General features: G+C 40.3%; 1 protein-coding gene across 1 annotated transcript in view; it reads right to left on the bottom strand.

The window, feature by feature from the left end:
* PKP2 (plakophilin 2) overlaps positions 1 to 26656 on the bottom strand; it is a gene marked incomplete at its 3' end in the record, with an annotated part of 41427 nt that extends 14771 nt beyond the window's left edge. Inside the window, exons 1-6 of the mRNA XM_084276918.1 lie at positions 26397 to 26656; positions 19101 to 19213; positions 15849 to 16543; positions 10275 to 10413; positions 7158 to 7365; positions 1773 to 1950 (exon numbers count right to left, since the gene is read on the bottom strand). Of these exons, the coding sequence (XP_084133044.1) occupies positions 1773 to 1950; positions 7158 to 7365; positions 10275 to 10413; positions 15849 to 16543; positions 19101 to 19213; positions 26397 to 26610 (1547 nt within the window). The 5' untranslated portion in view covers positions 26611 to 26656. The remainder of the gene's footprint in view (positions 1 to 1772; positions 1951 to 7157; positions 7366 to 10274; positions 10414 to 15848; positions 16544 to 19100; positions 19214 to 26396) is intronic.
* Between the last annotated feature and the right edge of the window lie 863 nt (positions 26657 to 27519).

The following is a 27519-nucleotide window of genomic DNA, read 5'->3' as shown; positions in this document are numbered from 1 at the left end:
TGTACATCTGTTAATTTACCCCATGGCTGCAGCCTGGCCTCAAGTTACTTTAACTTGTGCATGTTACTGTGCTGTGCTCCAGCCCAATGATGAAATTGTTTCAAAGAAAGAAACCTTGCTTGCTTTACCTCCTGTAGCCTAGAACTCTTCACAGTGTTTTGCAGGTACTTTTCAACAAATACAATCGTAAATCAGTTCTGCCAGTCAGAAGTATAGAAACATACTCAAGCTCTGCATGAGAGTCTTAATTGAGTGTGTAAAGTAGGCATAATTTTATGTGACTCCTGTGGATAGTGACTTCTTATGCTTCATAACTTTTAGAAATTAAAATGAAGTGGGAATTGTTTATTAAAAAGGTATTAACAGAGTGGTTATTAAACTATACTTATATGGGTCAAAGAACTTCACATCCTAATCAAGTGTCACTTCTGTATTTGTATCAATAGATCATACAACTCTAGGGCCGGGCTTTTAAGGTCACCATGCTATACATACTAGAGCACTGCTCTCTCTAAGGGGTGCAAAAGGCAATCCATTGGTGTTTGGGAAAGCAATATTGCTGTATGATTAATAAATAAAATTAAATTGAACATGTTAGCTAATTTTAGCCGAGTTTGAAAGCAGGATGAAGGGTTGGAAACAATTCTGTTCCTATATGTCTTCTAAAACTTGAGGGCAGGGTCAAAGGAGACTGTTGTTCCACATCTTGTTTGGCAGTAGACCTCCATATAGTCAGCACATGCATATGGGCCAGCTGGGTGATACGCATGTAAAATTAACCATAGGATACCAAGGGTGAAACTGTCATGGGGACTTCAGCGGCCTGGTCTAGTGGGAGGTGTCCCTGCTGATGGCAGGGGGATTGGAACTTGATGATCTTTCAGGTGCCTTCCAGCCCTAACCATTCTATGATTCTGTGATTCTATGAAAATAGCGTTTGTTTGTTGTATCATCCATTTAATTCTGGGTTTCTGTGTGTTTCTAATAATGAATTTATACATAACATACACATGTCTACTTGCATATACATGCAATATATACATGTATACACATGTATGTAAATATGTACATTATACATTTAAATAGATATACACATTATACATGTATAAATGCATATATATTTAATATATGCCTATTAAATTTATACATAATATACAGAATATATTACTACCACAGCACATGCATATAATTTATAAATAAATAAATATACATATACTGAGGGGGTGTTCTCAAAATATTTTTAGTCATAGGGGGGTATGATCAAAAAACTGTGGAAGCCACTTCACTAGAGTCTTAAGTTAACTTTAGAAAGATCACAGAGGTTTAAAGTTTCTTCCAAATCACTGTTAGCTTTTCTCCAGTGCTAATATGGAGATATTCCTACAAGTATTAAAACAAACCTTTTTTATGACTACTACCATCATCACTTAGGGGGTAATTTTATACATTGTGCCAACATTTGTTTTTCAGTGAAAGATTTCTGAGTTCCATGCAACTATGCATTGCAACCAGATCCCTGATGACTATCATCTGTTCTGTTATATGTAATCTGTAGAGTGCCCTTTGGATGAGTATAAAGAAGCCTTACAAAGAAGGCTGTTTATGTTGTATTGAGCAGTAACTCTTCTGGTCTGATACACATGAGGCCTCATTTCAAAACATGATCAGTATGCGAGCTCTTCTCTTGGAGACATCAAAGCAAGAATGAAAGCAAGCGTGCAGCCTGTTCTAACATCACTGTTGTTTTGGGTACTTGTAGACCGAGTGCTCACCTCAAGCATCCTGTGGCATTGTAGAAGATATCAGGGTCAGGTAAAACACTTGATTTTGGGTAATCTCGATCTGGCCAGCCAGAGTAAGGGATGAGAACAGCTTCGGTCAGCGTCTCCAGGGCTTCTCTTATCAGCAGGTGCTTCAGCTGGTCATTGGAGGACAAATTCCATAACAAACCTGCAACATCCAAATTTAAATCAGAGTGGGAAAAGACTCTCCCACAGCTGGAAAGACTAATCTCAACCTCCTTGAAGTGAATGAGTGAAGGATCCTGCCTGGCACTTGATATCCTGCAGAGGAGCAGAAGGGAGTTCAGCAGCTGTGATATGAGGATATGGATATGGGATAAAACACGAGGCACACTTATCCATCTCTCTATAATCAGCCTAATACCCAATCAAGAAGTGCAGTTTTCCATGGCTCTGTACGTGCATTGCCCATCATCAGCAATCATCTTCTCCATTACCAAAGTAACACAAGCTAAACAGACCTACCACCACAGACATGGTGATGATTCTCCATGCTTCCAGGGAGGAATTCCTCTCTTCTGGATACCTAGTAGAACTAGTTTCACTTGCAAGTACCAAGTAAAGACCAATGGGTGGGAGAATAAACTCGCATGTGAATGGGGTAGATGGGAACTACAGAGAGAGTTTACAGGTATCTGGAAATCTGCTGGAGGGTGGGAGATACCCATTCCCAAGTTTCTCTGACACTTGATAGCAAAATTCCACATAGGAGGGAAAACACTGATGGGCTATTATATTCATCATTAAGTACCAGTGTACACTTTGTCTACTTACTATTTCCAAACACCAAAACAAATCTCAAATATGATATTGTATAATTGATTAACTTTGCTTATGTTCTATTCCAACAGATGATAATTCTTTTTAAAGTACACTTTCCCTGGAAAAAGACACGTATTTCTGCTTTTCACTACAAAGGCATTCATTGTTTCCCCAGCTTGCTGCCCTAAGTTTCACAGACCTCCTCCTCCAAACGCTGGCAGAGTATTAGTGAATGTTCCTTTCATCAGTTCACAACAAAAAAATGTTTCTTTTGTATCTCCTTACACTTTGAATTTAATTACAGCTATTGTGAGCAATTCCTGCTTCTGGCATCAGCTCTTCAACCTCTAAATCACGGGATAAAAGGAAGAATGTACTTTCCTGAAGGATAAATAAGGCTTATAGGAAATCAGACATGCAGTCCAAAGGGCATTGGTAAGGGAAGCAGGTTAAAACAGAATAGCAGAAACACTAGGGCACAAGAACAGAATATCACATTAAAAGGAATAAGTGCATTCTGAGTGATAGACAGGTACCTAGAATAAAATTACCACAACAGAATTTGAGATGTTGCTCTCACTGTAAATTTTCCAGCAAAAATCCTACCTTTACCCACAGGCACTGTCTCACTGAGCTCAGAAGGATTCCCTCAGTGCTGTTCTGGGTGTGGGTGAATTTGATCACATTAGAAAATGTCTTTAGGAGTGGGCTCTTTCCTTCCATGGAGTTCTGCTATAACGCATCCATAGGGACATAGTTTTCTCTTAGATGCTTATTTGGGAAAATGGGTGGGGGTCTCATTTTAAATTTATTTTTATCTTAATGACAGCTCTGTTTGTGCTGTAATCTTCCCTGTAGGAAAAAAAAATCTTTGATTCCTTAGATTTATGGTGCAAGATAACAAGATCAAGAGGCTAGATACTCCCTGGAGGCTTATCTGGCTTACCTTCAAAAGCTAGGGTTGGTGGGTTTTTTTGTTTTTTTTTTTCATGCCACAGCCATTTTACTTTCTGTTCCCCACTATTCTCTCCAAATACTAGAAAATGCCATTTCTATCTTGGCTTCTGCATTGTCTCCAAGTGACATCCTCTCCTACCATTCAGGAGTAACCTCATTCCTTTCCTAAGAGACCTGCAAGATGTTTGTATGTCAAACAAAGAACAGAGCCTATGGTTCCCCTTCTTTACTTGTGCCAATAATTCTATGAAGCCAGCAAATCCAGTCAGTATGACCTTGAAGAGGTCTTATTCCCCCTAAGGACAAGTCATGTAAGCACAGAAATCGCACAGAGACACCAGTCAGCTATTTTCTGCACATGAGCATTAGGGAAACTGGTCTGTGGCAACTTCCAAATCACTGACATGGGCACAAAGCCATGGGTGGGGGTACTAGTACACTTTTTGTGTGTTGTTCTGGGATGCCCGGATGGTGAGGCAGGACACAGCCCTCGCTATTACCAGCACCCTCAGCCCAGGTCTTGGCCGGCTCCTGCATTTCTGGTGTGCCTATGGGACCATATACAAATGGATTAGCATCTGCAGGTTCTTCTGTGTGGTGAAATCAATGCAAGAGAATCACATTTTTGATCTTGGGAGATCTTTTCCCTACCTTCCTGTTCCTGGCTTTTTAGTTCCTCTCTGCATTAGTGAGAGAAAAAAAAAAAAAAAAAAAAAAAAAAAAAAAAAAAAAAAAAAGAGAAGGATGGCCAGTACAAGAAGTCAGAAGAAAATACAGACTAATAGTATATAGATGGCCAGTGGTGACCTTCAAGATAAGTTTCTAAGGCTGAGATGTACTTATATCCTGTGCACAAGTACTAGATCATATTTCTGACTGGTAATACATAGAGTACAGTATGACAAAACTTCTGTGTCTTGGAGTTTTCACTTCCTTCTCTCCAACAACTTCCTTATCTCTGTGTGCTTTTATCAGGTGGAGTGGTTTGGTATTAAGCTTCCTACACTGCAATAGAAACAAAAAGCTTTCGTCTGCTGAGCTTGGACATCTTTATTGATGAGTATCACATGTTTTCGGTCCTTGGCCTGGAGTCTTACACCAGAGTTCTGTGTGGTATTATCAGGTAACAAGATTATTTTACTAATATTTTATGGGAGAAGACATCTAATTATCATATCATGCATCAGAAGTCTCTAATTTATAGTCAAAGTAGGCAAGTACTAAGTTGATGGGCTTCTCACGCTGACCAGGTGGAAGCCCAGAGGTGCTGCATTAACCTCTTCCTGGAAGTGTTACAGCACTGCAGTGCAGTTTCATGCGTACCTAAGCCACTCCACCTGTCCTATAGGAAGCCAAAGGCAATGCAAGAGGGGAAACAAAACTTGTAGTTGAGCCGTCAGTCAGACAGGGAAACTTGCTTAGCGGTGTTTAACCATGTTGGTAGAAAAGCACTCAGAGGTTTGCATTGGAAAAGCCTTCAGTTGCAGCCCTTTTTGCTGCAATCTGTACAGGACAGTAATTCCAGCATTTCCTAGATATCTCTGTGCCTGCTGAGACCATCTGGAAGCACAGACCTCTGGAAACATATGCTTAACAGCGACTGTCTACCTGCTGTCTGCAACCTGCTGTCTGCAATGTCCACCTTTGAAGTGTGGATGGGAAAGAAAGTGGCTGGAAGCAAAGTTAATATTCTCATAGAAACTCATTCAACCAGGCTGCTTTTTGGCTGTGGGCTCTTTGCAGCTTGCTAGGGAGCTGGAAGATTTCCTCAAGTGATGGCAAAAAAGTATGCCCTAGTGCCATTTTCGTCAAGGAACCCAGTGTACTTCCTCCTATCTGCACATTTGGTCTTGAATGAAGCAAGAAATACTTACATTATTCCTGTGTTTTTAAAGCCATCCCTTGCAGCTGATAGACAGTACATGAAAATCTTTTACTTTATGCAAATTACAACACCTGCTCAATATTGCTTAAATATTTTGCATGTTTCATAAGTAAACATTCAAGTTCAATGGAAGCAGTAATCGCAGAAAGAAGGTGCCCCTTCATCCATTTTCACACTGGTGAAGGGGAAGAAGGTAATATTCACAATATCCATGTAAGTTATCCTGCACAAACGGTCAAAGATCTTGCCAGAAATTATAAATTGCTAGAAAAAGAAAAAAGTGTGAGCTTTCTGGCCACTGTACCACCATTGTCACTCCTCTCACTGTTGTGCCCGGATAAACAACTCACTATGCAGTAAATTAGTAAGTGACCCAATTCTGCATCTGATGAGTGCAAAAAACTTTAAAACATTTTAATGTTGCAGAGCTGTAGAACTGAGCCAAGAGAGCCAACAATACAAAGCTTTGTTCTCCAGCTTAGCAAGCCCAGTATTTCAAATACTTAAAAGAATGCAGAATTACAGAAGGTCTCAACATGCCTTTGCTTTAAGGCAGGGCTGCTTGACACCTTCTGTATCTTTAGAAGCACTGTTATTTTAATGGCTTGTGTTCCTGGTAACTTTAAAGATCACTTGAAATAAATCCTCATTCTTTTATTCATAATGTTTTCTTTCACGTATAAAATTTAAGCCTGTTCTTCCTTTGCATGCTAAGTGGAATGAATGTGGGTCACAAGCCTTTCACTTCCTAGAGACATGCTACAGTCAAATCTGAGTGCAGGGATGAAATGGTGGGCATTTCTTAACAAGGTCCTGTAAAGCCAACAGGGCAGTAACCACAGCATTGGGTTTTCTTTGTGAGAAGTGAACATTTCCCCCCACCGCTCCTTCTGCTACACTGATGTACAACAAGAGGTATATGTAATACAGGGTGTCTGATTGAAAAGCCTCTTTCTTCAAAACTGCAATGGGCCCCACTACTTTTTAACAGTTCTTCCTCAAGGACATGGGAACTAGGATGATGAAAACATAAGCCCTGCAAAGACTGAATCCAGAGTGCAGATCACTCCACCGATGGTACCGTATGATCTTTACAGTCAGACAGATGTCTTGCAGGAATTCTCTGCCGTGCACACCCTCCATGGTGTTGCCTGGGGCAGAGTTTTCTGCTTGTCACACACCTGGGAAGACAGACTTTGGGGTGTAAGCAGCTAGAAGTGACAGAACTCAGAACAGAAATTTGGGGCAGTAGGATTTGTGGGGAGAATACCCACTTTCTTTCCACAGCACCTGGCGGTGCAGGGAGACAGTCTTCATCAAGATTTCCCAGTCTGGACAAGCAACAGTGTCAAAAAGTGAGGGCTGAGCTGCTGTGTAAGTAGTAGCCAGTAATTACGGCCCCAGACACCTCTGGGACTGTTCCAATCACTTCTCACCAAAGTGGTTCTAAAGAAATGGCTATTTGGAGCCTCACTTTCCTTTCTGGAGTATCAAGGACTTTAGCATTCCAACAGACTTCTTGTTCCCAAAGAAGCTTTAAGAAGGGAAGTTGGAGTTCCTCCCAACTTAGTCTCTTAGGGTCTGCTTTTGGGAAAGGACTTTGGAATTTCACACTAAAGGAAGAGCTTAGAATGCGTGACAACTTTCTCATACTCACTTAACATTGGCCTAAGTAAACAGTCATGTAACTCCTGGGGAACGCTTGCACGCCACTTAAAGCACTTCATGCATGGCTGCACAGAAAACACTACCTGTTATTTGCTTTTTAGTCTCTACATCCCGGGTCTGTCGGAGCACACGGAGCAAGAGTGGGATCCCTTTCTGCTCGGACACTTCCAGTTTGTTGTCATTGTTCTCAAACACCAGGTTTCGCAGAGCACCACATGCTGCCCGCTGAATGTCCTCGTTCTGAACATCAAGAAGCTGTAAAAGTTTGGAGATACCACCAAGCAGGAAAACCTGAGAGGAAAACAAAACACAGCAGAGAACAATTAGAGACAGCAAAAGACAAACTCCACCCTCCCTCAGCGAACCTTCAAATAGCCATAGGGACTTTTTTCAGTTGGTCCTTTTCGAAAGACTTGAAGCACGGATCATTAATTATTTGGACATGACTCTTAACTTCTAGGCTTTCATATGAGTCACAGTTAAAATCCACAACTAAAGGAGCTATCATGTTTTAATAATTGATGTAAGAAAATGAAACTAAATCTCTTCCAGCTTTGCTGCAGATTTGTACTCTCTGACAAGACATTTAATCGCTCTGTAGTTTAGTGACTGTGTTGGTGAAATGAATATTTGAGTTTTTAACTCTTGAACATCTATAAGTTGCTTTGAGTTTTCTGGATGTAAATTGTTCTGGATATGCCAAGTTTGCTTTTTTTTTCTTGTCAGCCAGCCTGATGGAAAGAAAATGTTTTTCTCTGTTTTGTGCATGCATTGAAAGTGTATTAAATAAGAATACATGTTACTTAGTCCTTATCTGTTACATTCTGGAAATAAAATAGTAAACTAGTAAATTTCAAATTGTAGACAATTAAACAATGTAAGCTTGTTAACTACTGAACCACCCACATTTAACAAAGACTACTCTTCAGTGTCTAATTCTTTAAAAAATGAGGTTTTGGACCCAAATGAATGAAGAATTAAGAAGATGTTATTTTACACCAGCTGTACAAATAGTTTCCAAGTACAACATGTTGTGGCAAATGATGAATTCAGTATGAGCTGTGATGTGGCATACACAAGCCTTGGCTCATTTAAGAATGAGTTTACTATGTAAAATACCTTACAGTCATGTACAATTGAAGCCGGTTTCCTCCGGCATCTCAAAATGCCATACAGTTTTGTGGACAACCTCTTGCTTGTGTAGAATCAACAGCATGTGAAAGACTTAGAAATGTGATACAACTGTTTTGAGTAGTCCCAAGTTTAATGACAAAAAGAATTCAGTATGTCCAACAGGTGCTGGCGACACGAAGAAATGAAGGAGAATAAAGCCTTTTGCCCTTCATGCCCTGGGAAAGCTCGCTGCCTGCCTGCCTTTCCTTGAATTCTGGTGTATAAAGGGCATGGTTTCTTGCTGCTGCACTGCTGACCTGATGTCCCCTGATTCAACAATCACCCAGATGCTAACAGAATGAAATACAGAAATGTATCTTAGAGGTAAGTGGAGCATAAAACACGCTGAAGGAACACCAAATTATTTTATTACAGTAGATAAGCCTTTTTGACACAGATAACATAGCTGGCTGGGGTTTTCTTAAAAATCTATTAAGACTTTCTGTCAGTAATTTTAAGAGATTTATAACTGTTGTAAAAAAGTTGTGCAGTTTTGACCACATGTGCAGGGGAAAATTTACAAAAGCTACCGACTGGTTTGTCTAAATTTTCATTAGTAGACAAAATTCACCAAACTACTGTGAGACCACTAGTTCACAAGAAAAAAAAATGCCACTAGACCCACAGACTATCAGGTATCAGGAAACAAAGCATCAGGAGCAAAGAAAAGGAATACAGGCTGAACAGATAAAAAGGGGGAACAAGAATGACAGCATGAATGAGTCTGATGGGCACCAAACAGAAAAACTCAGCTTGGATATGTGGGATAGACAGGAAAACAGACGGCAGCTTCAGAGCGGCTGCTCCAATTTGAACTCCTTCATTTATTCACTTGTTTCTCAGGCAGCTTGCCTGGGAGAGGTTTGAATAATGAACCACCTTCTGACATTCTGATGCTCAGTCTTTACACTGAAGTTAAGGCTGCTAATTGTACTGGCAATTTTTTCCAAAACAGACTTTGATCTACCCTGAAGCAAAACTACCGGAGGACTGGGTGATGTTTGGCTGTCACTGACCTGGCCTCCATACACATGAATACAGATCTAAAACTGAGGTTATGTATGAATAATACCAAACAAATTATGAAGCAAAGCAGGTGTAAGGATTTTTTTTAAAAGATTGAAATAAACAACCACCTTGCACATTAATATACAGAACTGTTTGGCAAGAGAGCAATAATTGTGTTAGATAGTGAAATTTAAAGAAAAGGAAGAAGATAGTATTTTTAATATGACCTTTCAAAAAACTTCTAAGAGTCTTAAATGTCTTCTAGGTAACTTAACTTAATCCATACACTGTATTAACACATTTGTGCAGTCCTAGCAAACCCTGAAGCTTGGACAAGTTTGCATTGTATGCAAGAGTTTTCTTTTCCGGGATATTTCTGTACCAGTGGCGTAAGTGTGCCAGTCAAAAACAAGAGCCAGAAGCAATTATATTGCCAAAATTCAGACTTTATGACTTACTCATAAAGCATGAAAGAATTGTGTTTGTTTAGCCTGGCAGATAATGTGTGTATACACTCAGCAGCCTTAACGTAATGGTGAAACACCATTACGAAGGGGACAGAAAAAAAGACACTTTTTTTTTTCCACATCCAACAAGACAGGATAGAAACTAAACAAAGAGAGATTTAAGTTATACTTTGAACTGGTAAGGGTAGTAAAGCTCTTTGCCCGTAGGAGCCTGTGGGTTCCTAATCAATGGGATTTTTTTTTTAAAGTTAGTCATAAACATTTGTATAACAGACAGTTTGGATGAATCCTTACCCTACATTTCTACCCCTCCTATCATACTAAGTCTCCCATCACAAAATTCTAAACCCCAAATTTTACTAGTGTAGACCAGAGCCATTCCATGGATTTAAAAGTATCTATGGCAAAAATCATCAGCATATTTTAGGGAGGATTTTCAACATCAGTATCCCACAAGGTTTCTTGGAGTGTCTTTTCTTTTTGGTGTTGGCACACAGTGCAGAATAGCATTTGCTCTACCTGATTGTAACTGGCACAAAAAGAGTTACTTACTTTTCTTCTGGCGTCTGCTTTTTGGAAGCACTCATGCTGTATGAAAGTCACTGCAGCAAGAATCCTAGTTGTGGACTGTGTGTTTTCACTCTTCAGTATGCTCACTGCATGCTCCAGAGTCATCTCCCCTTCTGGGCTCCTTAAAAGTACAGGCAGGGGACATATAGTGAAGCAAGACTAAAAAAATCATTATTTAAAGTGTGATTTATTTTTAATAGCAAGATTTTCATATTTTGCAAGTATCTTTAGCTTTTCATAGGTAATTTTTCCCTTTTCCACAGCTGAAAGTATTATAAAAGCTTTAATAGATACTAATATTCTGGGGGAAGAGAAAATTATGAATGGAAGTCCTGCATCAGTGAGAGGCTCTGGACGAAGCACGTTGTGCTTCAAATTACAAAAACTAAATGGAAACATCAGTGGATGAAGGACTAAGATCCAAAGAATGCCATAACTACAAATTAGAGTATCTTTTACCTATCATGAAGATACCTTGATGTTTTTCTCAGTAATGTCATGATTGCTTTTTTATATTCGTTTTCATGCCTTTCTTCAATTTCTCAGTGCACAGACTAAATATATGTGGGGGTGAGTACCTGCTTTTTTCAAGTTTATAAAAATTATACCTTGAAATAGATGGGAAAAGCCTTTTTTCAGGTGGGACAAAATAAAATCGCGCCTCAAATCATTTTTGATAGAATTATAAATCTATGTGGCCATTTTCCTCCAAACATCCAGCATGTTTGCTTGAAAGACAATTGTGCTCGACAACCATACAAAAAATTGGAAAGGTCATCAGACCCATTTTGTCCCCAGTAAATGGAACATAAAGCAAGTTCACAGCACAATCAGGTGCATTAACTCTGGGACAGGTGGTTACGTTCCCCAGACTTTTTATTTACTTTTTGTTTTAAACCTTTTTCACACTGAGAAAAAAAAGGTGGAGGTGGGGGAGGAAGTGGCAAAAAGCCATGAAAATTCTGTTTTTGTTTTTAAACCAAATAATTTTGTAGAACTATATGTCATGCTGGCTGGACAAGGATGAGAGCTCAGTCTCACAGTGAAGCAAGTAGTCATTGGCAATAACTCTTTGCCTTAGAGCTAGCAGAATCAGAATGGTTTATTTGATAATTTTCTAAGATGTGCTTAGTAAAACTAAAAACTTGACAGCTCTGAGAATGTCATCATAATGGACTAGCAGAAGTGAAAGACCATGGAAGTCCAGGCTTGCCCATAACAGGATGCAAAGAGCAAGGTAGACAAACCAGGTATGTCAGGGAGAATTTTCACAGGAAATCCTGCTATGAAAGCATTGGAATCTGCCTCTTTTCCCAAAAATATGTCTGATGAACTTATGATCTCTGAGGCAAAACTGGATTTTGTTAGAATTTTTCCTACTGGCTACACTGTAAATCAACATCTGGAGGAAGACAATTAGTATGGCTGCAAAGACAGTGAAGAAATTAACAACTTCAATGCATCTGTTGCAAATTAAATTATAGCCCCATACCCCGAGTTTTCTACCTGTCTGTGGTATAAATCATGTTATTTCTTCTCTTCTCTCCTCTACATTGGTGCTTTGAGCAAATACACAGTACCTGTAGGTGCTAAAGCACACTTGTGCAAGGCAAAGATGCAGTGAAGGGGACAGTGTGTTGAGAATGTGAATGGAGAGGTTAAATCAAAGTGAAATTAGGCACAACTATTGTTCGTACCTCTGGCACTCTGGGCTGTGGCCTGGCAATGCCTACAGCCTCCAGATTTTCAGAGTTTACTTCAGCCCGAATTAAAAACAAAGCAGTTACTAAGTTGCAAGTTGCATGTACTGATCAGTAAGACACTACTTGTAAGACCTAGAACAATGAGTAATGGGGAAGAACCAGATCGTGTTTCCTCTTTTTTCTAAGTGGAAACGAAAAACAGGCTTTTCAAGCTTGGGTTTTAATCAGGTTTTGTGGCCGCATTATCTATGTGCACCTGTGAGCATACCTACCAGCCTGTTGCCCCTGTGATAACTTTGGAGGCCTCTGACCAAAACCAGCTACCTTCTACAGAGTGGTAGATGTATTAAATCATGACTCATTTCAGTGACTAACAGCAGAGAAGGACTCTACCCATGCACTTTCTAAGTTCAAGATTGCTGCATGAGCTGATCCCCCATGGGATACCAGAGACCCTATGTGGGAACTCATCCTCAGGATGCCAAGGATGTCCTTGATTAGTAAAGGTCCATCAACAGTCACTGCCAGGTTGAGATTGACACATATACAGCCAGTGACCAAATTTCTAAGCACTGGATGTGCAGAGCTGCATTCAGTCTAAGAGGAGGCCACCATGCACCAGAGAAATCTCTTCTTGACTCATACTCCTTCACATGCAGTAGCCAAAATCTTTCTTTCCTGTTGTGCGCGGCCACAGCAGGTTTGTTTCACATTGGATAAAAGAAACCATTCACTAACATTTTATCTGGTGGCAATAAAGGATGTAATATAATCTTTGACCTTCAGTGGTACTGATAAAGTTGCAGTTCCCTAACTCTGGTGAAAACAGAATTTGATGCCACAATTTTATCATGCCCTCAAACCATTTACCAGCAAACTTAACAGCCGTGTGGCTGATCAGCTTGTGTAATGACAACAAGCAAATGGACATTGCGGCAATAGTTTGACAAGTTCTGACTTCATCTTAATTGCCAGAATATAACATTATGGAGATACAGACACACCAATCATTTTGTGATAGCTCTCAGCACATTTAGAAGTCAGATTCTGTAAGCAGCTGCTTCTCAGACAGGTTGAATATCTCTCTCTCTCTCTCCTAAGCCTCAGATATAAGGATGCTTTTAACTGTCTCACTATACCAGAAGACAGAGACATAGCATCTCTATACTCCAATGTTTCCACTTTGATTTCATAGCATGAGCTAAATCTTCTACAGAATGTTTGAAAATGCTTTTATATACATTTGAAATGTCGTACACGGTTTATTTCTCTTTAACCTTAAGCAACTATTTTACATCCTCTTAATTAACCTTGGAAAGACCTAAATTGTGATCTACAGAAAAAATGACAAATTCCTGTAAAAAATCAAATTACTGAAACACAGGTTTCTTCCCCCCACTTCCCTTATTAAGGGAGCAACAGATAAGGCACCAGTGTACCAGATAATAAAACCTTAAAATCAAACAGAATGAGAAATGACAAGAAATATTAAAGTCTCTTCTAACTTCTTAAACTGAGAAGTCTTGTCAGAAGGAATTATTACAGTACTAGTGGAATGATGGACTCAAATGAAACATCTCTGATTTGACAGCAGTGTATACCCCAAAGCAAAATGTTATATACTGTGTTTTAAATACTTAATTCTACACTAAACTGCACAGTAGCTAGGTGTGGATGAACCAGAATGTGACACAACCATAATAGGACTTCTGCATCAAGCCGTTTCAGTGACAAGAATTACAAGGGAGTCATTAAATCTGTATTTTAGATGTCTGAATACGGTAATAATGTATGTGGATAATATTTAACAAATCATTACTTTAGTCAGCTAAAATGGCTATAATTTCTTCTTTGTCATTTAAGACCCTAATGGTGCTAATCTCTTGTGGAATTATATTTTACATGCTGCTTTTCACCATCCTATTTACTAATATATTTTACAAAGACATTTTTAAAATTATGGTTAGAATAAAAAGCCACTCACTCCCTCAAAAATCTAGGTATGAAACTAAAGTAGAACCTAGGATATTTGAAAATCTAAACAAGATATGTGAAGTGGATTAAGTAGTCAGAAGTACTGAGTCCGATTAAAGTTGTAAACATCTGAAAAAGGAACTTCGGAAGTTTTCATGGCACTTCCAATTGTTTTCCTTTGTAATTTCCAGCAAACCTGAGCTTAACAACTGGCATTTAAGGAATTAAGCTGTCAAATGATTTCCATTAGGTCACAAATTTTCTACCTGGAGTTCAGCATGGTCTCAAGCAAGACAGTTGCACAATGACTGAAGATAGATGTTTACATCTACAAGTATGAATAACACTTTTGTGCAGGCAGACAAAGACTCCAGCCTGCACCTGCAAAAGAAGAACTAAAAGTGCCCCTACACAAAAATAAATATCAAAATTGCTGGTTGTGGCTGAGAAATGCACTCAAGAATGCGCTTAAAGTAAATGATTAAATCAATGGGATATATGGCTGTTTGTAAGTTGTCTTACTGAGAAACAAAGTTTTCCTAGGTAACCTATTTTCAACATTACTACTCCCGATCCTTTAGCTGCTGTGAGTTCTCACATGCTTGCTGGAAAGACTGAATACTTAAAAGTCACATCACTAATATCAGATCTTTTAACTCCTGCATCACCCAGAGATGAAAATTTCAATCTAGACCAGATGTGGGCATAAGACCATGCATCTTTGTAAATGTTATCATAACATACAATGTGTAGTTGATGATAGAAAATATCTGACCTGTACATAGCAGTGACATCAGATGATGCTTCAGCTCATAGAGTAGCAAATTTAGAAAAAGAAGAGAGGTGGCGTTCAGAAAAATGAACTTAACAGCTACACAGTTATTGAAAAAGAGAAATTTCTTAATAGCACTGTTCTAAATTACACCATGATTAATTTACATAAGAACTTGGGATCCTATTTGGATTATAAAACAACAAAAACCACACTGAACAGTGAAAGTAACGATACACGGTTTACCAAGTTGTTTGTTTTATCCACTGAACCTTAAAAGCTCTGGAAAAAAATGATTCTAAAATGAAGAAAAATAAAATCACTCCTGAGGGGCATTTCAGAACTGACAAATTTTTCTCTTTTGAAAATGGAAACAATTTTAGGCATTCTGAAATCTTCACTGGAAGGGAATTTCAAGGGGGAAAAAAAAAAGTTTCTAAGATTCTAAACAATTTTCCTGAAGTCTGGAGACAAGTTTGAGAATTTCAGCCATGGACCCAATAGGTCTTCAAATTACAATAGCATTCTCAGAGGTTCTGGGATTTCATGGCAGGGGGAAGCTCTAGCATCCTAGGATTCAGAGCAGTTTATATTTGTTCTAGGGACAGATAGTGCTACATTGCTAAGAGAAATTTCTGCCCATGTTTTAGCTGAAGTTTATGAAAACTAAAATGTTTCCTAGAAAAAGTGAAGGATTTTTAGTTGGAAATTGTCAGTCTGCCAAAAGCTGCTTCACTGACCTATTCTCATGAGGACCATGGCTGAAACCATCAAGTTTCATAAGCACAAAATTTGCCAACACGTTACTGTGTGTTGTGACTTAGGTTGTAAATTGAAAAGTGACTAATTCATGTTTCTTCATAAAACTGATCAACTCTTGGAAAAAGAGGTGTCCCAAACCTCAGCAGAAGTCTGGACATTTTTTATCCCTTTACTCTGTTGCGTTGGGAGCTGACTTTTTAAAGCAAATCTACCTCCACACTGATGTTTCATACACTGTGTTGGCTGCTGAGCTGCAAGATGTCACTTTACTTTCTCTTTTTAAATGAACAGGTTCCTTTCATCTGTGACACCCCGGAACCAAAGCAGTTCCTGCATTATGCTTACCCTAGGTGAGATCCATTGATGGTGACTTGTTCACTCTGCACAAAACCATTTCTCGCTGCTGCTGCCACAGCAGCTGTCAACGGCAACCTCTTCCCGTCTATTTCTGCAGTGGCACTGGTTGTGGAAGCTTGCTGGGAAGCCTCCCTCCTGGTCTGTGTGCCTCTGAGAGTAGTTTGGTACCAGCTGGACCTTGTGGATTGCTTGTTTTGAGACCCAAAATGGGAAGAAGTTGGTGATCTCACTTGTTCCATTGCGCTGACTGAGGTCAGGTAGTTCTCCTTCTCTAAAAGGTTGGACATACTGCGACTGTTGCCTGATTGATGGTACAGAGGCACTGTGGGCCTGGGGTAGACACCGTTAGGGACAGTATCATTAGCAGCCTCCATATGGGAATGTCTCTTAAAAAAGCGTCCTCTGTTCATTGAATCACGAAGAGTGTAACCAACAATCTCAGACCGAGCATATCTTGGTGGGACAGTCCTGTTGGATCTTCCGCTATCTCCATACCTCATGGAGAAGCCAGTTGAAATCCCTTTATCATAGTGAAAATCATTGGACACATATGCCAATCTTTCAGGACCTCGTTGGGGTGAAACCTCTAGCCTCTTCAGAGGCTGTCTTTGAGCTCTCTCTTCCATTGTCTTGTAAGTAAATCTTGTCCCCCAGCCATTTGTATAAGAGGATGGTGAGGATACCTGTTCAAGGGTGCATAAAAGAACAGGAGTCATGGTAAGATCACAGCATTTAGGATTAATAGCAAATAAACCAAACAAAGAAGCAAAAAAAAAACCCCAAACCCAAAACAATTCTAAGGTCTGCTATCAGAATCAGAAAACAAAGTGTGAACATCCCCAAAACTGTGTATTAAATGGGATTTTGCAACACTTCTTTGTATCGGCCTAACAAAGGCAGGAAGAAGTACAGTCTAAACATTAGGACACAAAGTCTAAGCATCTAGTCTTCTGTCATTAGCTCAAAATAGGTGCCTTAAGTGAGTTTTGCCTGGTAGTGAACAGTCTGATTATTAATGGAGATTTTAGCTTCAGTTTGAAACACCTTGGGAATTAACACCCACATCTGCTACCAAAATGAAATTCAAGGCTATTGAATAGACAGAAGAAAACTAATCAATCGGATATTAAGGTATTATACTAAAGTGTCTTCATATTGCTATTAACCTTATCAATATAAGGTTATTTAGCCTTCCTATCCACTTTGTGCTAGGATCTAGTAACAGGAGATTTTGTTTGTATTAACCTAAAAACGAAGGAGAATGCATAACATTCCAATGAAATCAAATTGACCATTTCACCATCTCAAAGGTTTCCCTAATTCTACAGCTACAATCTAAGATGATTTTTGTTTTCCTATCCCTAATGGGCATGGGCAGAAATGGATCATCATCTTGTTTTATAGGTTTCTCTTCTCTAAACTCAACAAACATGATTCCTTGAATCTTTCTCTGTAGGAAGTATCTTCAAGATTCTTACCTTTTTAGGTGCTGCTCCAATTTTTCTACTTTTTTCTTATGTTTTAAATTGGACATCACACTCTATTCAATACCTTCTGAACTAAATCAATTTGGGAGCCTATCTGACCTTGAAATAAAGGAGTCGAGGCCCAATATTTAAAAAACCCCAGTAAGTATAGCTCCATGTAGCTATAAATCGAAGCCCTGTATAGTCTATTTCCGTGTTGGGTTTTTTTTTTTTTTCAATATAAAAGGCATTAAGATAAACTGAGAAGTTTATTAACTGATGATCCAGTGCTTGGCAGACTGAAACCCCGTAACTTCACCACTGAGGAGTTACTGAGGGTGATGATCAACTCACAAAAGGAGTAAAGGTTGCTGAATATAGTAGGCTGAGGCAAGGAACATTGACTATATCAGTTTATTCTACAGAAGCTATGCAAGGATATCTTTATCTTCTGTTTGGGGACAAGGAAATGAATGCTGTTGTGAAATACCAGACCTTGTCGCTTTTTCTCACTTTCACAAAGGACAAATAGTCTCTCTTTCCCCACCCCCCCACACCCCCTCGTCTGGAAAACTGTAGTGTTTTCTTGTGGTTCCTATGTCAACTGCAGTTTTCCTCTAGTTGTTCTCTTCTAGAAAGAAGAGATTCACATCAAATATTATGGACTGTCTGATAGGTGAGAACAGAGGATAGGAGGACAGAGAAGGAAATGTATTTAAGTAAATGGCTCTAATCCTACCCATACAGAGCCAGAGCTGCTTCATTAACTGTCCAGAAGCTGTCTTATTTCCTTTAACAGGAATAAGCCATTCTTGAGTAATTAAAAATTGAGAAGGAATTTGCCCTACATATACAGCTATGCATTAAATAAGTATTTCTGTTCCCAAGCCGAATGTGTTTCAGTTTACCAGTAGTGTTGCTATGATGCTCTGTGTTGCATCCAAGTCATATGGTTACTCACTCAAATAGGTTCACACCAGTTACGAGCTGTGTCACAAACCTTGCAGAAAACCAATTATTTATCTTAGCATTCAGGCCATGAACCCAAGAAAAGCTGGTCAAAATAACAAGTGAATTCATGATTAGACAGTTTAGAAACACTACTGTATGGCAAGGATTGTACTGCTGAAATTCTTGTAATGCTGAAACAGGTTACAACGGGATTAATTTAAATGATAAGGAACACTATCTGTAGTTGTGAAAATAAGGCACTCCCTTTTCCTGTGTTCTTGGATGCTTAATTCCCTAACTTCTTTCACCACATTCCCAGCTCCTACCCATGTTGTTTGTTACCCTGTGGGATGGCTGGACTTCCTCTAGCAGCCTCCAGTTGCTGGGCTGGGTGAGCAGCAGTATGGCCTCTGGCCGCTATGAGCTACCCATGTGCTGGCTGACCTGCTGACTGGTGGGACGGAAGAAGCCCTGATTTTCACAGCCTTTCCCTTAGTGGAGTGTTAATATGTTTTTCCAGTTTCTATCCTGATACCAATTTTCATAAAACCAACGGGACTGCAGAAAGCCTGTCTGTACCACCAAGTTGAATTTGGTCACCGGGCTCAGAAGTCATGAGATGGGAAAAAAAGTTTAACAAATCTCAGTTTAACAAAGTAACAAAGTAAAAACCTTCTTTCCTATAAATCAGGCTTTGAAAAGCTAACAAGCGAGCAAGGAAACCTTGAAACACCATCTACATTCTATCATTTGTGGTAATAAAATGGATAAACTATGCACATGATACTATATTTATTTCTGTTCGTTGCCTTCTTTTCCTCACCTGGCTTGAGTGATAATATGAGAAGCCATAGGGAGTTCTTGGTGCAAAATCATTTTCTGTAATCCCCATATTATAGACACGCTCTGGAACACTGGATGCACGGTGCAAACGGCCTGGAATCAAAGAGTCCTATTAGTAAAATTTTAACAAAACATGCTATTGTTATACAGGCTGATACAGTACTAGGGAAATGTCCCAGTCTGTACAGCCATTAACATACATAAACTAACAATCAAACAGGAAAATGATGGAAAGAGTTTTATTGAGCATATCACATTCAAAAGATGGCAAAGCAAAGCTTTCTGAGGATGTAAGCCATTTTTTTCAGTTTTCGATTTATTTTACTTAAGACTTATTTTTAACTTTTAGCAGTCTTGTTCATGTCAATGAAAAATGTTCTAACACAGCAAGCTGGCACTTTAAATACCCCAGATAATGACAGTATTAAGTACTGAGAAATGGTATTACTACACAGCTAAGAACACTTATTTTCCACTGTAACCACTTTGAATATATATATATATGCATGGTTTACATTAAAGGCTGACTATAACATGCACAGTACACAAGAAATTAATATACTGAAGCTGCAGATTGCAGATGAGAAATGTGGGTTGACGTGTGTGCCTCTTATTACTGTGTACCCTGGAGATGCAATTTTCACAATGTACCGCTGTCAATAAATATCATATACTGAGTATAGTTTGCTTATGGCATAGTTGTCCACATCAACTGCCGGTGCTTCTTCCCCCTTAGGTTTAATGATTAATATATTAGAGTGAATGATGCCTCGCTAAACTTCTCAGTGCTTCAATCAAAGATCACAGAGTCCATGAAAAATTCCACAGCTGCAAAATATGGCTGTTTAATGACACTTAGATCTGCACCTATAAATGATGTAGAAGATTCATATCTACCCCACATTCTTTTTTCCCCACAACACAGCTTTCAAAATAGAACAGTGCATTCCTCTTTCAACTAAAAAACAATGAACCAACCAAAAACTTCAGGCTGTTTCTCTTTCACTGATACAACACATTTTCAAAGAAAAAGTACTTCTACAAATAATTTTTTTTTAAAGCAACAGATACTGCTGAAATAATTATTCCCAGGATTCCTGTGTTACTATGAGAATCTGCATATAGGAATGAAAATAACACAGGTTGTAACACAGATAGGTGAAACAGAAATTTAGAGCAAGATATACCTCAAATCAGTCATAAACGGGGCCAGTGTGTGCTGCAGAAGTTTTTGGCTGAACACGTAACAGTGGTCAAGAAAGAAGTTAATCAGACATGAATTTTCAAAATATCAGGTACTACCTGAGATACTACAGACAAGAATCCCTGAGAACCAATCACTGACTTGGTCAAACTGGTGAAGTCTCCACTCGTAAAAATAGTAGGAGTCATACACCCATGGGAATTCAGAAGACACAAACACTCAGGAAAATGCCTGCTGGGATTTTTGAAGCATAACGTGTATGATGCGTGGTAAATAGCTGAGATTTTCACTTTGTGCAGTTAAACTCCAGGCTTCATCAGGTGCATGTGGGTCTCCCTAGGAACTTTGGTATTCCCGTATCCTTGATCTTCAGCGTCTTTAGTTAGTAAAGTACTTAGCAAGAATGAAAATAACATTCTGTTACATGAATCTCTTGGTTAGGAATAATTTATGAATGATTCTCATCAACATGCAGCCACCTGGATGAGTCCAAATTTGTGTATAGTATAATATAATAAATATAGAGCATAATACAATATAGTACAGTATAATACAATACCATATAATAGCAGAGTGCAATCATTTGAAGCCTAAATCAATGGCACTTACTTAATCATACTTTCCAATTCCTCCATATTGGCAATAACAGACAGATTTAAACACAAATTAGGTGATTTGTTAAGACACATTCATGGTAACTTTGCATCATGAGATTGGAATGATGCAGCTTGGTCAAACTCATGATTTGGATTGTAATAATTCCTTTGTGACACTACAAGGTTACCAGAGCTCAAGGATTACATGAGAAAGCAGTAACAGGAAACAGTAGTAAAAATTTTATTTTTCTACTTGGGGCATAAAGATCCTTTGAGCAAGTAATTAGTGCATGTTCTAGGAAACTCTAAACTCCCTGTCTTTATTAAAAAGAAGAGGTTAAGTTAAAAATAACAAGGCTGTCTGTGAATTAGTTGAGGATAAACTACGTGTCTTTTTTCTCTTTGCAAAAGCAAAATACAGTCATTCAGAAATGACAACATTCCGTTATCTTCAAGTAGTCCTCTTTAACCTTCAGTCCCCCTGTGAAACTCTCTGTCAGTAAACGTTTTTCTCTTTCAGAGATAAACATAGCATATGTTAGCTTACAGGATTTCACTTTGCATTTACAGTATTTCTTGTCTGCTCTTACCACATATTTTGCCAGCAGTTTACTTGTAGATTTATGAGGTAGATATAAAACTTATGTCTTTTCACTGTGCTGTTCACTTGTGCCAAAAGTCAGCATGTCAACAGATGTGCTAACTAAAATGCTGTGTCCCATTAGTTATGAGATGCAGAATAAGTGATCTGATCAAAACTTGCCTCTGTCAGAGAGGCTTCCGATGGATTATTTTCACCATACTACAAAAACCTACATGTTTTTCACACCTTTTAGATTACTACTTGAGAGGCCATAGGATACCACACTTGATTTCCAGAAGCCAGTTGAGAAAAGGACGGGTTGCCTCCAGGCCCTGCGTCATGTCTGTCAACCCATGAGGATATTTTGGAAAACTCAGGCATCGTGAGCAGTGGCAGACACCCATGTGTGGGTGACTGAGCAGAAGCATTTATCAGTCTCTGGTATCCCTTGTCAGTATGAACTAAAGTATCTCAGGAAGAACTATTTGGATGTGGTCAGTGGAGGAGGAAAACTAAACCCCTTTGCTCTTCTCCATGCCTAAAATAAAAGCTGCAAAAAGATCACCTGATACTGCAACAGTTACGACAAATGTTTGAGACCTGCCAAAATAATTACACTATCAGGAGAGAGACTGTAGAGATAACTGAGGAAAAAAATCCTCTCTGTCTTCACAGACGCTCTTCTCTTGGCTTTTCACAGAGGCTCTTCTCTTCTTTTGCTCCCCTGGACGTGACAGGTCCCACATCTCCACCAGTCCATAAAGTTCCTCCCCTGCAATCACTGCCCATGGCTGCAGGCAGATCAGTCTTGCTTGGCTTGCCAAAATAACGTGACAAAAGGCAACTCTAAGATATATGATATATGAAAAAGACAGCTATGCTCCAGTAAGGAGTTAGCTGTATCAAATTCCCCTCAAATCACACGCAATGCTAACGCTCACTGTGAGTCTTTTTCAGCGCTTTTGTATGTGAATGGTTATCTTGAAAGGCAAATTTTGGCTTTAAACCCCACTCTGCAGGCGTCTAGGTAGCTGTACCCTCTACATAGAAGTCTATTAAGGACTGCAACATTTCCATGCATCCCGAGAGCCCACCTGCTGGGTATCCATTGTCCACTCTTGCTCTGGGCTGGTGAGTGATTACATCCATGACAGAGACTTGCAAGTGTTCTTGGACTGTCAACCTTTAATTCTTTTTATATTCCATCATTCAGGATGGACTGAGAGAGTGAAATTTAAGAATGGAGTATCAAAAACTTCACAGAATCATTTTATCCAGAGATCAAAGAACTTGCTTTCTGATCACGCTCCTTCATTGTTCTACCAGTACATGCATGGTCTCAAAGGAGATTTTCTAACACTTCTTTTACTTTGTGCTGGTCAGTACATTTATACATGTGCTCAAATTTAAGAAAAAGATTTCTTCTGGTGCAGGAAGCAGAATTGAGAAATTTAATGAAACAAAAAGAGTGGAAGTCACTAGCAAGGAACTTTTTCTACTTTTTCCCACAGAGGGATAAATAGAAAAATGCTATGAAGCAGTTAACATGGTCAGAATTCTGCTAAAAGAGAAGGCTCAGGATAGAAAAAAAACCCTAAAACCCCCTAAAAGCAAGTTTAAAAATGAAAAAAAAATAATACTGCTACGAATTTTAGAAATATGAAGAACAAATAAGGCTCTGATGGCAACTGATGCTGTTAGTTTGGAAATCACATATGTTTTATTTCTTTTTTTTTTTTTTATAAGCACAGTGTCTATAATAGCCTGTGTTACAAAAAGAGTTTCTACAGAGATAGCAATACATCAGGCTGCTTGGGTTTGTATGGTATATTACTCAGGTCTGCCCTCTTTTTTTACAATGGAACTGATAAGGATGTACAGGATGTTCAGGAAAGTAGACTTTATTCAAGGGATTATACTAAAGAAACATGAATACCATAAATTAATTGTAAAACCCAATCAAAATCTAAACGGAACAAGTTCAGAGACAAATGGACTCATAAACAGAATAAAGTTTAGTACACTAAAGTGAACATAAAATAATCAATGCTGTTGCATCACATGTGAGCTGAAAAACACCAGTCATTGAAGTACATGAATCTGAATGCCATTTTTCTTTGATAGGGCTAAACTACCCACCATTCCATTTCCACCTTTAAATAGCATTCAGAAATTTGACGTGGCTGCTTTAGTTGTTCAAAATGTTTCAGGGCAGCGTAATCTCCAATTTATAATGGTTCAGCAACTCATGAACGGGAAAAGCTGCAGCTGCTATTAAACTACGGCTTGAAAAACTATTACCAGTGCTTGAGGAAGTCCTGAAAGGAGTTGGGGCAGTGTGACTTCAGTGATCTGGCAGTGGCTGGAATGCTCAAATCTGAGGATGAGCTAAATTTCTATTATAAAAAAATGAAGAAATGCACCCTAAAAAAAAGGGGTGTGTGTGTGGGGGGAATAAACCAGGAAAAGATGTGGAAGTAAGTGGCAAAAATATGTTTTTCCATTAAAAGGTAATTATGAAGGGTAAGCAAACACCTATAATTTAAAGTGAAGGAGGATTTCTGCTGCCTGAGAGAGTACTTGCAGCTTCAAAGCTTCCACTTCCAGTTGGAAATGGGTGTGCACAGATGGCTAAGATCTTTACTACCACTGATTTTTCATACCCAGTGGTTATGTGCTTGGCTAATTTTAGGCATGTAAATGAATACTCTGGTTAGGTATGTGCTAAGCACCTTGCTGAACAGGGCCTAAAATACTTCTGCAGATATGGCAGTTCTATCACAGGGGCCTGGTCCTGCTCCTCCTAAATCTCCCCTGCCACAGTAAACAATCTGGGGCTCATGGTGAATGTATCTAGAAAACTGTTTATAATTCAGAAAAAAATGAGGTTTCTCATGTAAAACTCTGTATTTTTAAAAAGTACCTTATATATAAAGATCCAAATGTTCCTCAAAGCATAGTCAAATTTTGTGCAAGTCTACAAAGAAAACAACTGGAGATACACACGTATATATATGTACATTTATCAGGAAAGTCAACATGTTAAACACATGATAGGCATTTGATTTGCATTATAGGTACTTGAGAGACAGATGGGACAGTCATATGCAAGTATTATACACGAAAATATTTTATATATACACACACACACATATAACTATATGGAACAAATTCCAGTTCTATTTATTTTTTCTGAGTTTTGTAGTGGAACTAAAAATTATAGGGCAAGTTTGGCACAAGAATACATTTAAAACAAGATAAGTTAATTTAATGCATGAACAATGCATGAGACAGACATGACATTTACCACTCCTGATCCTGAAGGTTAAAATTAGGGCATCTCAGAAATGCAAAGGGCTCAAATACTTGACCTTTAGAAAAACAAAGTGAACCAAGACAACTACCCTTAAACCCATCAGGTCTGTTAACATATTCCAGATAAGGTTAGATGAGCTAGGAGGATGGAAAATTTGTCTTCATAGTGCTTTAAGTACAGTTTAGAGACATGATTTGTTCATGACACCATTTCATTTATTAACTAACGCTTGAAAAACTTTTCCCAGGCTCTCTATTGAGAGAAAAAGAAATCAAGTCACTCTAAAAGTGCTTATAAACCATATTTAAATGAGACCTGCCAAGCTAAGGACTTGGATGTGTAGCTGGCTGCACACGGCGCTGATGTGTAAACCCGTTTATGTGACGTGTGCACCTAATTTTTCTGAGCAGAGTACGTCCGTGTCTGCACAGTATGCATTTTTGCCATGAGGTGTTTTTTAGATGGAAGCCAGGCATACAAAGAAACATTCCTCTGTCTTACAAGACAGATGAGTGAAGTACAGTCATAAATGGAAAGACCTTTAGCTCACAGCTTTTTTGCCAATGAAAGGTGACAGCTTCTTTAGTGACAACTGGGTACACAACCTGCAAGTCAGTCATGTCTTCCCATGTAAAATCAGGACCAAGGTTTTCATGATAAGGGTTGCTTTTTTTTTTTTTTTTTTTTGGGTTGGTTTTTTTTACATTTACTTTGAAAACAGCACACCTCTAAACCCCCCAGGCAGCTTGCCTTCCTCAGCCCTCAGCACCTGACACAGTCACCCCCTGGATGCCCGATGCTGCAGCCGGACCAGGGATGGGGGAGAAGACACGACTGTGTAGACCTGACTGCTGAATTTGGCCCTTCTGGCTACAGGATCTTAGAAGCGAGGGCTGATTGACTTTGATTTGTATCATGTGTGTCATAAAACAAGGTAAATACAGATCTGGTCGCTACAGTTCAATGTTTCCCATTCACAGCTTTCCTGGAGATCCTTTACCAAACCTCCTTTTAGGTTTTTGTGGGGTTTTTTGGTTTTAGTTTTTTTTTTTTTTTTAATATTATTATTTCCAGGTTAAACAAAGACAAACATTTTCTACATTTCTTCCCATTTTATTTCTAAGATAGGGCCAGTGGGAAAGCTAAGGCACTGAAATAAGCACAGGTTGCTGGACTAAGAGACTCTCGGGCTCGATTCATCCCAGGGGCAGCGGTGACCGGGAGCTGCCCCGCCACTCCCCCGAGCTACGGCGGTTGGGAGGGAGAAACTTCTGTCTCGCTTGGGTGGGAAAACATGGCAGGGAAGAAGCCACAGAGCCACGATTTTCTGTCAAACCCGGCAAAGGCCGATGAAAGAAAGGGACGGCGACTGCCCCGAGCAGCACCTCCTGGGGCCGGGAAAGCCGCGGAGACGGCTACGGCCGCCCGGGGGCAGCCCAGGGTCCCACGCCGGGGCGGCCGCCCGGGAGCCCCTTCCCACCCTCCCGCCGCCACCGAAACTGCCACCGAAACCGCCACCGGCAGCCACCAGACAGCACCGAGCGAAGTTGGGCCGGGGGGCCGGGGCAGGCACTCACCGTTGTTCAGAGAGCCCCGGCTCTTCCTGGCCAGCGTCTGCTGGACCTGCTGGTGGATCCGCAGCGTCTTCTCCTCCCCGGCCCGGCCGCCCGAGAGCTTCAGCCTGGCGTCGGAGGGAAGAGCCAGGCTGGAGCTGTCCAGCTCCCCCAGGATCTGCTGGCCCAGCACGGTGCGGATGTAGCCCTGCTCGGCGGCGGGCCCGCGCCCGGCCATCGGCACAGCCGGGAGCCGCTCCGCTCCACGCCGACAACCTGTTGCGTCGCCGCGTCCCCAGCGCCGGGGCTCAGCCGCCGAGGGCCGGGCCGGGCCGGGCCGCGCCCAGCGCCCAACACCGCCCCGGGGTCTGCCCCGCCCGCAGCGCAGGTGCCAGGCATGGCCCGCGTCCCCGCCCCGCCCCGCCGGGCCATCCCCTTCCCTTCCCTTCCCTTCCCTTCCCTTCCCTTCCCTTCCCTTCCCTTCCCTTCCCTTCCCTTCCCTTCCCTTCCCTTCCCTTCCCTTCCCTTCCCTTCCCTTCCCTTCCCTTCCCTTCCCTTCCCTTCCCTTCCCTTCCCTTCCCTTCCCGCAGCCCGCCAGGACATCCCGGGGCAGCAGGGGCTGCTCAGCCAGGATAGGACGCGCGGGGCGGGGGGAACTGTGCCGCCTTGTCCCGCAGCCGCCGGGAGCCGCCGGTTCCGGTGACACACGTACCCTCCTGCGGGAGCAAACACACACAAACGTTTTAAAAATATGTATACTGTCCTCATACACCATCCCTTATAGGTCCTTTGCATCATGGTATAGATTTAAGATACTTCTGTAGCTTACATATGGCTGCATTTTGTACGTAAATTTCAGTCTAAATATGTGAAGCTCCAGCGCTTCCATATAGCGGTCCCTGGCTGTGAGGATGAAAGTTTCGGGCAGGATTGTGTCAGGGGGCTGTAAGGCTGCTGGTTTGGGAGGTTTTCCTGCTCTCTGGGTTTTTTTTCCAGCTGTCTGGAGGGTTTGCAGAAAGATGAATCTCAGCCGCTCTCTCTGTGTTTCATTGTACAGAGGCAGCGAGAGAGCTGCGCAATTAAAGGCCGGAGGCGTGGGGGGGAAGAAGGGGGGGCAACCAGCAAACCCAACAAAAAACCCTGACTG

This window comes from Gallinula chloropus (assembly GCF_964237585.1).
Source record: "Gallinula chloropus genome assembly, chromosome: 1".
Taxonomy (NCBI): domain Eukaryota; kingdom Metazoa; phylum Chordata; class Aves; order Gruiformes; family Rallidae; genus Gallinula; species Gallinula chloropus.
The sequence above is the reverse complement of the archived record's forward strand: the minus strand, read 5'-3'. Positions and strand labels throughout refer to the sequence as shown.